The sequence below is a fragment of the Dreissena polymorpha genome, chromosome 13 (assembly GCF_020536995.1).
Source record: "Dreissena polymorpha isolate Duluth1 chromosome 13, UMN_Dpol_1.0, whole genome shotgun sequence".
Classification (NCBI taxonomy): Eukaryota; Metazoa; Mollusca; class Bivalvia; order Myida; family Dreissenidae; genus Dreissena; species Dreissena polymorpha.
This window is the reverse complement of record NC_068367.1, coordinates 26440923-26455015: the sequence shown is the minus strand read 5'-3', so window position 1 is coordinate 26455015 and position 14093 is coordinate 26440923. Positions and strand designations below refer to the sequence as shown.

The 14093-nt window shown below is 33.6% G+C and overlaps 1 protein-coding gene across 4 annotated transcripts in view; it reads right to left on the bottom strand.

Annotated features, from left to right (window-relative positions):
- LOC127854939 (ankyrin and armadillo repeat-containing protein-like) overlaps positions 1-14093 on the bottom strand; it is a 92308-nt gene that overhangs the window by 32236 nt on the left and 45979 nt on the right. For all 4 annotated transcript variants that reach the window (XM_052390110.1, XM_052390113.1, XM_052390111.1 and 1 more), the window contains 3 exons: positions 11370-11571; positions 2083-2291; positions 1738-1842 (listed from right to left, as the gene is read on the bottom strand). In XM_052390110.1, the coding sequence (XP_052246070.1) occupies positions 1738-1842; positions 2083-2291; positions 11370-11571 (516 nt within the window). The remainder of the gene's footprint in view (positions 1-1737; positions 1843-2082; positions 2292-11369; positions 11572-14093) is intronic.

Sequence of the window (14093 nt, the reverse complement as noted above, 5' to 3'; positions counted from 1 at the left end):
CTGATTAGCCTGTGCGGACTGCACAGGCTAATCTGGGACGAGACTTTACGCACATGCATTATGCCCAGTTTTCTCAGAACACGACTCATAATATGACAATAGGAATATTACCTCCATAAACATATGCAAACAGTTTGTTGACTACAATGATGTATTAGCATAAACTAAGAAAGACACTGTTACTTGTGTTGCAGAAATTAGACACATTCTGGAATAACTGGGCTTAATGCACATTGGTAAAGTGTCATCCCTGAGATTAAAATGTGCTATCCACATCAGCTAATCGGGGACAACATTTGGCCAGTTTTATTGTATTCTTTGTTTAAAGGAAGTCACTACTTAGCAAAATTCAATATAGGCCCAAAGTGTCATCCTGTTTTCTCAGAGACTTGTTACTTGTGACAATGAAATAAATAATTTATAAAACATATTTTTAATCAATCAATACATTTACCTAGTCAGTTTAAATACAGGTAAGAATATTAGAACATGAAAGAATAGTCTGCATCTTTTCAGCAACTCAAATAATTTTTGTCAATTTACCAATTTGCCTATGTCATTTAAAAATGTGTTTTGTTAGTAGGTTATCAAATAACACCATTACAAAATAAATTGAGCCTTGTCAATAAATACCCTTGTTATGGGAAAACTGGGCTTAATGCATGTGCATAAAGTGTTATATAATCCCAGATTAATCTTTGCAGTTTGCACAGGCTAATCAGGGCCAACACTTTCCATTTGTATTAAACCTTTCATTTAAAGGAAATCGCTTCTATACTAAAATCCAGTCAAGGCCGAAAATGGTGCACCCGATAAGCATATGCAGACTGCACATTCTAATTTGGGACGACACTTTATGCATTAAGCCCCATTTTCCCAAGGCAAGGCTCAAATACTACTCCAGAAGCATCTTAAGTTAATCTTAAGTTAAATTTTATTCTAATCCTTAAATTGGGAATTTTTCTTAAGTGTTTCATTTCATATTGCAATAAATTGGCCTCAAGATATACATTTGAATAACAGCATTATGCCAATGTTATTTTAGGAATACCAAACAAGAGATGTGTTTGTCAGAAACATAATGCCCCTATTTCGCCGCTTTGAAATAAAATTTCAATATATCATTTGGCAGGTTTAAAAATTATCTCCCTTTTAAAGCTTATTACTTCCCTTGGATTGTATCTTTTTACTTTTGACCTTGAAGGATGACCTTGACCATTCCCCACTCAAAATGTGCAGCTTCATGAGATACACATGCATGCCAAATATCAAGATGCTATCTTCAATATTCAAAAAGTTATGACCAAACTTTAACGAAGGTTACATTTTTGGTAAAAGTTTTTGAACACATAACAATGAATGAATGACAGACAGACAGGCCAAAAACCATATGCCCCGATCTTTCGATCCGGGGGCATAAAAAACATGTGTTTCCTTATTTATAAAAGAAATACAAAACATTGTAATTTTGAACTTAAGTGAAATTATTTAAAAAATCACTTAAGTTGTTTCTGGAATACCACCCCATGACTAGTATACTTTTTACTTGTGTTAATGAAATAAGACATTTGTAAAACATAACTTTCATAAATCAATATCTTCAGTTAATCATTCTAAATATAAGTGATTAATTATAAACATGAAATTATTGACACAAGATAACTTTTATTAGTAGCCTACGAAATGACACCATAAAAAATGAATAAATTTGTCATTTTATGTTTAGTCCACACGTACCAGCTTCCAGTATGGATTTCCAGTGGTCAGGCTTGGAGGTGGACAGGACCTCCAGACACTTGACTGAACTGTCCTTCTTCTTTTGGTCATTGCTCTTCAACATACCTACAAGAAAATTGTGTGGTACTGTTAGATACTTACCAAAGAAAATTTCATAGAGCAGTAAGAGGCACTTTCCGGCTTAATACAAACAATCTCTAATCCTTCATAATATAAGGCTTCGACCAATCAATCAATGTCAATCAGATTTTTCCCAATTGGGAAATTATATATACGTGTACATGTTTTCATTGGAAATGGGTTCTTATAAAGGCATCAAATTTGAACACGAAAAGAAACTCTTACCAACAAGTATCTGCCACACATGCACGTCTGGGTTGTTCCACTCGATCAGGTACTCCAGTACATTGGTGTGAAACCTCAGCGCAGCCAGACTCACAATCCCATTTCCTTCCCCGTCAAGTCTCCTGTAGTCCGCCCCAGATGAGATCAGACCCTTCAGAACGGAAAGACCCCCAGAACTGGCCGCCAGCAGGATAGGGGTCGACCTCAAACTGGGGTAAATGTGGGTCAAATTGCACAAATTACAACCATACACAAAATTAATGCAAACATTTTGACTACAATGATGAACTAGAATATAAAGATATTGAGACACTGTAACTTGTACCACACCTTCCAATTTCATTATATTTTTCGCTTCTCAGTAATAATAAAAAAAGAAGCCTAATATTTTTCCCTGATAAGCCTGCGATTACTGCACAGGCTAATCTGGAACAAAACTTTGACCACATGCAGTAAGCCTTAGTTTTCTCAGAACAAGAATCCAAAATGACCGTTGTCTGCAGGTAACCGTTATTCTCAGGTGGCCGTAAGGTCAGTTTCGACTGTATAGTTATTCACTATTAAACTCCACCAGGAGGCTCTCAATTTTTTGGGGTCACCGAAGGATCATTCTTGTGAAGTTTTGTGAAAATCTGCCCTGCTGTTTAGGAGATGTCATTTGAAGCAAATTGTAGACAACAAAATTAATGATGTCAGACCCTTGAGGGCCATCTACCATAATACCTAGGTGAGCTAATAACGTGTTTAAATTTGCATTTAAAGGAAATTGAAATATTCAGGCTTCATCATTTTCTGATCTATAACAAAAAAGAAGGAAGAGTATAAGGGTGGGAGAATTTATATATGAACATATTATTGTAATTCACCATTACTCAAAATCAACATTTAGACTTGTTGACAGAACAGAGCAGAACAGAATAGTTTATTTTGACTTCAGTGCTTCTTTTTTTTTTAGATGTTCAAACAGAAACAGACAAACAGAACCGTTCCTTTAACAAAAGAATAAAGAGTTTAAAGAATACTTAATTTCACTTTTAAGTATTCTTTATCTTTTCTTTGTTGGCGGCTAATTATTCTTTTATTGGCAAGTTATTCAAATTTATTTATGCAAATAAAGTTGGACATCAAGTGCCATGATAATGTCAAGACTTAAATATTTCAAGCAATCGCCAAGATTTACTAAGGCAAACAATTCAAATTTACATACGAATCATTGACCAAATCGGAACATGAAACAAACACATAACATAAGGCCAAACCAACACAAACATTGGAATCTTTACCCATTTATGTCTAGCGTTTAGAAAAAAGGCCTTGGCAAACAGCGTAGACCCTGATGAGACGCCGCATCAGCGTGTCATCAGGGTCTGCGCTACAGTTTGCTTACAGGAATTTCTGTAGTAAATATTCTAAATATAGAAATAAGTATACTAGACATCCCTAATTTTGGAAATAAATTGATCCAATTTAGAAAGCTGGGAGAGTCCACTAGGCATAAATGGGTTAAGTAAAACAATAAGAGCCTGCAGTCGTGTTCCACCTCTGTGTTATAACAAGTGTGATGCTATTGCTTTAGTTTAATGTTATAACATTTCTAGCAATCTTTCTCTTTAGAGATGGCAATTTGGTTTTTCTTTAAGACTCTATAAAGGTGACAAGCCAATTATTATGCATATCAACTGGTCTGATTTTTACCGGATTTCAGTTACTCTTGCATAAAAACTGCTAATAAAACAGCTTAGGTACAACGTTGTCAAGAATTATGGAAGATAAACCTGTTTCATAATTGGAAGAAATGTTTACATTTTTGCAACTAACGAGATGTGTAGCCTCAGAGGGGTGACATATGCTAAAAATAGCCGAAAGAAAATTCAATTTTAATTCTATTATAAACAACTTTTAACCAGCAGAAAGTAACTTATTAGATCACTACAAATGTTTTAACCATTTAGAAGAGACCTTCTTTGTGGGTGATACCGGAAAACGTTAAAAATCATCGTTATATTTTTGGTGACCTGAGTCACTTTCACTTTCTCGTTTCCGAGTAAACAGCGATGTAAATAAACTGATTGTTTGTAAACACAATCGACTTGGAGGACACTTTATTTTGAGCTCAAAACAAGTTGCATTGCTTATTTTTTATTGTAATTTCCAATAGCATATATATATTTTTTTTGATAACCTTCATAAATAAAATATGAAAAAATATATTTAAAAATCGGTAAATAATTACGGATTTTCACCTTTATAGAGCCTTTAAAACGACCCAACTGTCACGTACAGTGCCAGCCATGTTTGTTGTCATTTTATGTAACTTACGGGGCCTGCATTTAGTATTTCATTAGTGTTCTCCGGAATTAGCACCGGCAGCCTCCGGTTTTCTACAAGTTACTAACAATCTTGGCCCCGACTAATTTCCCAAAAATATCGATTCAAAACAGCCCCAAAAATGCCAGTTTTAGTTTTCAGTCGCTGGCTTCTTTAAAAATTTAACTCAGGCTACTCAAATTTTTATGGAGAACACTGAATTAACATTTATTATATATTCCTAGTTTTCCGCACAAACTTGTAAAATGTTCCGAGTAATGGATATGTACCAAATAATTTTACCCATTTCAATGCCGGTTTGTTGTAGGTTTTTTACTGTAAGTGATGTCCATGACAAAATACTTCTTTCAAGTTAAAATTTTTAATTTTCTATGTGGACTGATGTACAAAACTTATTTTAACAAGAGGGCCTGAAAGGCCCAAAGTCGCTCACCTGAGATTATAAGAAATGACCTGTTCTTTGCAGCCCAAGATAGCAATGGAACAAAATGTTTTACCCAAGAATCATGAAGAATGAACATCAAATGGCCCCTTGGCGGCCATGTTTTTTTAACAGACCTGAACCATTTGTTAACTCTTCAAAGATATGTCCAAATTTCATGAAGATTGGGAAAAAAATGTGTCTTCTAGACTGTTCACATGTTGTCACTATATACATATAAAGAAAACTGCCCCACTCCCTGGCGGCCATGTTTTTTTACTGATCACGACCATTTTCAAACTTGTCTGAGACATCCACATAACTAATCTTTGGACTAAATTTCATGATGATTAGGCAAAACATGTGACTTCTAGAGTGTTCACAAGCTTTTTTACTTAATAAATATAAGGAAAAAGACCCCCCTCCTGGCGGCCATGTTTTTTACCGATACAAACCATTATCGAACTCAACTGTCCTATCCTGGTGTGGTAGTGCAGTCTCCTTCGCTTACGCAAATGAACCGGTCACAGGACGGTAACAAGTTATGTAACTTTGTAAGCACTTATGTAATGCGGAAATATTTATTTGACAAACTCTTATTTCCGGTCAGGATGAATATACTGACTGGTTGTAATTCAATTAACTAAAGGCGTTCAGTCAGGGACGCCTAAATACACTCAAAGAATTTATTTATTAGTGAAAACCAAGGCAGCTTTAACAAAAATAACTAATTTTTATTCCAAGAACTCGAAAAATGAAGACAATGACAGGAAATTAAGAACAGGAACAAGCAAAGTCTAAAGAATCTAAGAACCGTTACAAAAATGAACAACATACATCAAATACCTTAATGAATGTAAAAAGAAGTTCAAAATCTGTCAAAAAAACTGATATAAATATAAGTAACTGTTGCTTAAAAAATCTAGTTTACAAAATAGGTCTAATTTAATCTAAAGAACAATATTTATGGAGATTAAGAAACTTCAGTGAATCAAATGTAAAAATAAGAAAAATTTACTACAGTTAGGCCAGAGTTTTATTATTTTCTGTTTAACAGATTTTTTTTTGAAAGTTTGAGTAGGAGGAGGGGAAAAAAAAAGTAAAAACTAAAAAACAAAAAATAAAAAAATATTTTTGGAAATTACTAAAAACAGTAAAAAAAAACTACCTGTAAACTTTCCTGGTATTGCCAGACAGTGTCCAGTCAGTAAAAAGTGTGAGGGGTCTCAAAAAAGTTTAAAAACATGAAAAGAAGTTAAATGTTTAAGCAAACTTTTGAGGACACACAAACTGTTGAAAAAGCAGATGGTGTCAATCACAACAGCATACCATGAGCATTCCTGCTCAGGTGAGCTAATAGTAAGAATAATTACAGCTAATTAACAGTTTTACAGGGGTCAGTCTAGGATCAAATTTTAGGGAGAAGTGACTTCTGTCTTGACTGGCATTTTTTAGAGAGAAATAAGGAGAAGTCTTGTTTTTTCTGTTTTATCATGTAATTATTTGCATTAGTGTTTACCCTTTTAAATTACTAAATACAAGATGTGCATTATGAATCCTGCTTACCGTAGGTTTCCACGTATAGCGCGCAGTGTTTTACCTCCAAAATTCAAATTAAAAAGCTGGTGCGCGCTATACATTGATACAACGCTATCCTGGCTGCTAAATTGGTAAAAAATATGTTGTGTAATCGTAAATAATCAAAATGGCCGCCATGTATTTTTTCCAGAAAACTACCACCCTATAATCGTACCGACTGAGGGGCCATTGTCGAAACAACAAGAAGTCGCTACTGGTAGATATGAATGCGGTAGAAGAAGTTTTGGTCAAAAATAAATTTGTTTGAATAAACTTGCGGACATTTCTTTGTTTGTGTTTTTACACTTCTTTATTGATGAATTCCGATGGGGATTGTTGTTGACATTCCGGAGAGCAGGCAAGGGTAGGTGCGAACGAGGTCTTTTTTGCGGGTAACGGTAGGTGTGAAAGGGGGTCATTTTGCACTTTGTAATTGGCAGATGTTATTGAGTAATATGTGCCACGACTTGTTAAGACCCTAATTGACATTTGAGACACTAATTGACACTTTAAGCGTGAAGATATGCAATTGCATTTTGTGTGTATAAATATTGAACGTTCGACAGTGGTGTACCTCAACAACTGTATCCCTGTCTCCCATGCGACTTTCAAATTTACCGGTAATGCCCATGCTGTCCCCAAGGAAAATTCACACAATGTACACTAATTCTTATTTTCTCACGTTTTTCACGAAATGCACGTGGACTGTTACTCTTTTGCTAGAAAATTACAAAATTGTCAGAAAAGTATAGTGCACTGCAACCCATGCTCCTATTCATAATGACGCTTCCTATTTCGAATGCTAAATTAAGCTTTCCAATGCCCCGGATTATTGGATTGTGCAATAGTTAAATGGCGGCAATTTTCAGTCCGATTTGGTGGTTTCATTGTCTTTAAATATTTTTTTCTCCATTTTTGCATTTAAAAAACAGCCTGCGCGCTATACACGGGAGCGCGCTATACATGGAAACCTACGGTATTCAATTCTCTCTATAGTTAATTAAATAAACAATCAAGTAAAAAGAAAACAACACAAGTAACAACCCTCTTACGGCATTCAAGTGTGCATGAAAGTGCTTAATATAAATTGTATTTACATACACTACCCATCCACCACACAATTAAAAAAAGTGTTTATTTTTTGTTTTTGGGGGGGGGGTATTTTGGTTTTATACATAAATATTAAATATTTATTTTGTCTTCTGAATAAAACATTATAATTACCCTATACTCAAACTAACGTAGAAACAACAATGAAAACATTTACATGCACAAGTCTTTGACAATCACAACAGTGTTACCAAATGACGTCAATTAAACCAATCCCTCAAAAAGCAAGCTGTCAATGCTGTCGGTAGACATCAAAGGTCTTTCATATTGGGGCCGATTTCTAGCAGTTAAAACTGTAAACTTGTAACACCTCCACTGGTGGTAAACGGCCAAAAGGCATTGATCAATACTACGTTACCGGCAGCATGCAGTACTGTCAGATACAGAATTAATACATTAGCTTCATAGAGGATGCAATGTGTGAAAACTATCAGAGATTTAACTTTATTGGATTATTTGTATTTATTTTTATTGGGTGTGAGGAAATAAATTGTGTTGGCTAGAATTTAAATGGGAGGTTGCTTTACAGGTATTGTTTGTTTATGGATTTACTTGAAAATTAGGGCAAAATGAATTTCATCCGATAAACAAAAAACATGATGTAACACCAACCTATTTTTCGGATGTGTACTATATTCGGACATACTTTTTCACCGATAAAATGTTTAGACTTCGGGGTGTTTTCAAAGTTATTTGTTTTGTAAAAACAGCATTGTTTTGTAAAACAGCCAAGGCTAAAATACACTATTAACTTTTTTTAGAAGAACACTTTTTGTTGGATGCGGAGGAAAAAATAAAAAATAAAATTATTTTGTTTCCATTTATTTTTATTTCACTTTTCGGAAAATTGGATATGGCGCTCCCGTTAAACAGAAGATCAAAAAACTCTGGCCTTATTGAAATAGAATAGAGTCTTTCTAATTAAGAAAATGCCAAATAAAAATAATCTAAATAATAAGAATAATTTAGAAAATAATGCCAAAATGTGATGCTGTTAACTTTTCAAGAAAGCATCAAGAGGTGTTTAAATCAGCCCAAACAGCTTATTTTATACAGTTCAGAAGCGATCAATGGCAGAGTAGTCAATTTTCCCTCAGAACAGTGCATTTATCAATGATCAATATCTTCCCAAATTCCAGAGCAGAACTAAAAATAGATTACTGAACCAGGTTAAACAAGGGAGATAAATACTGCATAAATACTGCAAAATCATGTACATGTTGTCTTTCTTTCAGTTATCTCCTAGTTGAAAGGCTTATCATAAGTGTTAATGACTAAAACAGTAATGTTAACTATAGGAGGTTTTGGGGATTCCAATAATGACGTCACGTTTGCGCATGCTCAAATTTTGCCCGTCAAAACTGCGGCCATTCTGCTATTGTTTGCATGTGATGAACCGCATCGTCAAATGGTTACAATCATATTCGCGACCCTTTGAAGAACAAAAAATACTCAGAAATTGAAATTCTTTCAGATTAAATTGAATTGAATGAACGAACACAAATAAAGATGAAAACAAACAACAAATTGATTTAATTTATGTAATCAACATATAGAAACTGATGTGAACCTATTTGTCTATAAAAACTTACCTTGTTACAGATTAACTAAATCCTCTTGATAAATGTGAATGCTTTTATTTAATTGTTCACACCAGTTTTGACACTCTTTGTTTCAGCATTTTTAACCCAGTGTTTAATTGCCCCTTTGTTTATCACAAACCGATTATCTCGATATGATCGGATACTGTGCAGACAATTACTAAGAAAACAGTGTGTAATAAACCCAGGGACCTATACATGTATGACTCTGTATAAGGTCTCTGCATAAACCACATGTGTCTGGTCGATCATTACCGGTAAACACAATTTATGATACCTCCATGTCATCTCTTGGCATATTAAGTCAAAAACTTAACAGTTGCTTTTATAAGATATTTGAACATATTTAAAAAAATAGACATTTGTCCAAAATGGATTTACAGCTAGGAACTATTAAGTATATATATTAGCCAGTTTAAACATAACAATAAAGTGTTTAATAACTATACATTTAAAATATTTTACAAATTTACTGCTTCACAATTAATGTATTTAACGGGTACCTGCAAATGAAAACTCTGCTATAATGTGTAAAGATCGTGCGTTACTGCAGTGTTCGAAACATCATCAAGAAAACAAGCAATCACGTTTGGTCATTATAGGGATATAAAATACTTGCGTAAAATAAATTAAATGTGTAGATTTATGGTATCATAAAATGCTAGATTTGTATCGCTCATTATCACTAGAGAAGAGTTTTCAATATACATGTACATGCAAAGACAGTTCAATTTGCAAAATATGCAGGTGTTTTTTCAATTGGAATGCTTTAATGTATTAATATATTCATTCAATGTAAATTTACGAAACGAAAATTCATTCAATGTAAAAGAAAATTAAAACTACAATTTAAGATTGAAATGTATTGAGCTATTTAAGGGCTTTGTTTTATAACTGATTCAATACACCCTTTACACTAAATTTCAATCTCTGATGAAAAATAACACTATCGCATCCACACCACTTATAATAATATTCAAATTATAATAAGTTTTATAATTTTTTAAACATCATTTATTAAAGTCTTACTTAAAAAAGAATACGGGTATTTATAGTTTTGTTTTGTGAAATTGTAAGTAATAAGTCTTCCGACGACCTTTACTCTGATACAATGTAATTGGCCGCAATCGAGAAGCTGACGGGGAAGACGACCTTTACTCTGATACAATGTAATTGGCCGCGATCGAGAAGCTGACGGCCAATCTATTTTTAGTACGGAAAACCCCTCTTGTGTCACACAAAAACCTCCTATGAAAATTCTGTATTATGAAAAATTACATAACACAGTTAATGTCACATAATATTGACATAATAAAACCAAACTTTACTACACAGGAAACCTGAATGTTCTGACCAAATTTCATGAAGATTGAGAAAACTAGAAAGTTAACAAGATTTTACTATAGCCATATAGCCTTATAAGGAAAAATGCCCCGCCCCTTTGCAGCCATGCTTTTCAAGCCAAGTTACCATATTTGAACTCATTCAAGATATCATTGGGACAAATCATCTGAGCAAGTTTCATGAAGATCGGAAAATAAATGTGGCCTCTAGAGTGTTAACAAGGTTTTACTATAGCCATACAAGGAAAAATGCCCCGCCCCCTGGCGGCCATGTTTTTCAACCAACGGACATCATTTTCTAAATCCTCTAAGATATCATAAGGATGAATCTTCTGACCAAGTTTTATTAGGATCGGACAATAAATGTGGCCTCTAGAGTGTTAACAAGATTTTGCTATAGCCATATATAGCCATATAAGGAAAAATGCCCTGCCCTGCCATGTTTTTCAAGCAAACGTAACCAACTCATCCAAGATATCATTGAAACCAATCTTCTGACCAAATTTCATTAAGATTGGAAAAAAATGTGGCCTCTAGAGAGTGAACAAGGCAAATGTTGACGTCGCACAACGCACAACGGACAACGGACAACGAACGACGGACAAAAGGCGATCACAAAAGCTCACCATGAGCACGTTGTGCTCAGGTGAGCTAAAAATAATTATTATTTTAGCTTGATTGCATCAAAAGCCTTAGGCTTATTTGAAACACTGTTGAGTCCTTTTCCCTGGGTAAAAGTCCTTTTCCCAGTACTTGTTGTTTTGGGGAAAGATCTAAAGAACAATCAAACAATGGAGATCGAATCTGTGAACTTCCGGTAGCTAGAAAGACACCATATCCAATACAACACAGTGACCCGAATAGAACCCAAATAGAACCCAAACAGAACTTAAGTACATAACTTACTCATTCTTGGTTACAAGCTCCATTAGACCTTTGTTTTTTCGTATCATAAGTCGCACCACTGGGTAGTGGTCGAAGAACGCAGCGTGGTGTATTGGCGCCCAGCCGTCCTGGTCTGTGGCCAAGATGTTGGCGTAGTTTGCCAGAAGGCAGGCAACCGTGTCCAGGGCCCCGCACCGAGCTGCTACATGAATGGCTGTCGGGCCTGGAATAGGGGATATGTAAAACATGAGTTTCCTGAACCTGGAAAAGGGATATGTAAAACATGGTTAAGTATCTATGAGCTGAGTTTTTAAGTTTTGGGTCTCTTGAACAGGCATATTGGCACCAGTGAGAAAAGATTCATAAAACATGGTTTGAGTCTAGAACATAGATATGTAAAACATGGTTTGAGTCTAGAACATTAATATGTAAAACATGGTTAAAGCCAGGAAAAAGTAAAACCTGGATTGGATCTTTGTACTCCTGGACAAAGAATATTAAATTTGGACTCCTGGATGAAGAATATAAAAAATGTGTTTTAGTAATGGTTTTGGACTCTTAAAACGGATATGTACAACTTTGTTTCAAAGTGTGGACTAACAATGAAATGTTAAACAATGGGTTTAAATTTAGGGCCTTACACTGATGCAAGAATATGTAAAATATTAATAGAGTAATTAAAGATCATGTTTTGTAGAACCCAACATATTATATGTACAATTTTATAAATTCAATCCGACGGACAGCAGCCATGAAATGTTAAACATGGAAAGAAAGTTGGTAAACAAATATTAAGTAAATAAACGAGAATGGAAAAATAAGCTTTTCAAATCAATACTGAAAACAATTATAATAAATAATAATGAATAATTGTTCGAATATAAGTAACATAAAGAACAAATAAGTGATGAAATATGAAATCAACGAAATTAATTTCTACTTCATATTTAATGCACATTCATGAGTAATGTCTTGGTATCATAAATGTTGGTGGCATTTTTAATATTACACAGCAATGTTAAAAGTGTTAGATAAGATAAAGAAATGTTTATGATAATACAAAATGCAAAGAAAATACAATCAGCTTGAAAAAAAAACTGTTAGGTTGTTTTAATAAGCAAGAGCAAAAGATTAAAATGCTGAAAAAAGAAAGAAAGAATAATACCTTCATCTGTCATAAGGTGTAAAGTTATCAGTATTTGATGTCAAAAACTGCTAAATGTCAAAGCACTCAGATTTAAAATAACTAAAATGTCACATCATTTGCTGCCAAATCGTAAAAGCGTTGCTTTATTTTTTTAAATCACCAAATGATGGCAGTTTGAATAACTCCTAGTCCTGGACTTTATCTTATGATTTGTATAATGCATTTAGAAAACCACTTTTATGTGCAATACAGTATTAATAAGATATCCTTTGTTTGTTATTGATTAACATGTTAACGTTAAAATATATTAAGTAACATTACATAGTCTATTTAAGATCAGTATCTGTTTTTCTTAAAATAGTTCAATAGATAAACATCTCGGTATTTTTGCTTTTTTCAGTCGTAAAAATATTCATCATTTTAAATATTAATTTATTCTATTAGACGTACGGCACTATGCATGCATTACACGAGTCCATGCATAAAATAACAGCACAAAAGTCCATCTGGTGGCAAAAACATTTCAAGAGAAAATTTATATTTCACAGATGTTTACCATAAACTCAACTGCAGGAGTACATATTGTTCTGTTTGAAATTTATCACAGCCATAAGTGAATCTAATAAACTTACTGAAAGCCTCTTCAGTTATAATTTATTCGATGTTTGTGAGGGAGAAGATAAAAATTGTTGTGGTTCACGGACAATGTCCACAGATATGGGAAAGTAATCCCTGGTAAGTTCGGACAGGATTTGCAAGGGGCTTGCATTTGAACAAATTGTTCCTATAAGCTTCGTAGAATATCCCCGATATATATTGACAACAAAATTGCTATATTACCATCTTTCTTGAATTTTATTGTTTATCCAATATAATTTACTTTATTTGGAAATACAATGATTATTTTATAATTTAAAATAAGGCCATACAAAGTTACAGTTTGGAAAGTGGAGGAAAACTTTGGACAGTACTAGTTTTGCCATGAAAATTTTGTTTGGAAACTTTGGATAGCAATTTTGCTTTGTTAAATGTAGGAGAGTTGGACAGTACCCTATATTACATTCTATATAAAATGCTATGCATTACAAGCGATTTTAGGACATAATTTTTTCCCAAAACTTAACTTGTATACTAAGGTATAATCAGTACAAGTAATTAATACATAATTTAAATAGATCTACAAACAGTCTTAATTTAGTTGACTGTCCAAAATTCACTGGTATGTAACCTTACTATTTTAAAAAAAATAATACAATATTGTTAAATCTGAAACTATCATTTATTAAATATATGATATAAGATAACAAAATTATACAACAAATGTATACTACAATCAATTATGTCATGTAAAATATTTAATATAAATCGCACAAAAAAAACAACATAAAACACAAAATATGGAAACTTGAATTTAAAATACCTCCCTTCCCTCTTCACTCAACAGTCAGGCAAATAAGGCAATCAAAAGCCATCACCTTTTCATAAATTGCCCAATAAAGCTGTTCAGAACCGGACTCATTTATCAGATATGACAGAAAGAAACTTGAAACAAGTACTTGCTCACTTTAACGGCCCCCAATTTACTACATCTTGACCTA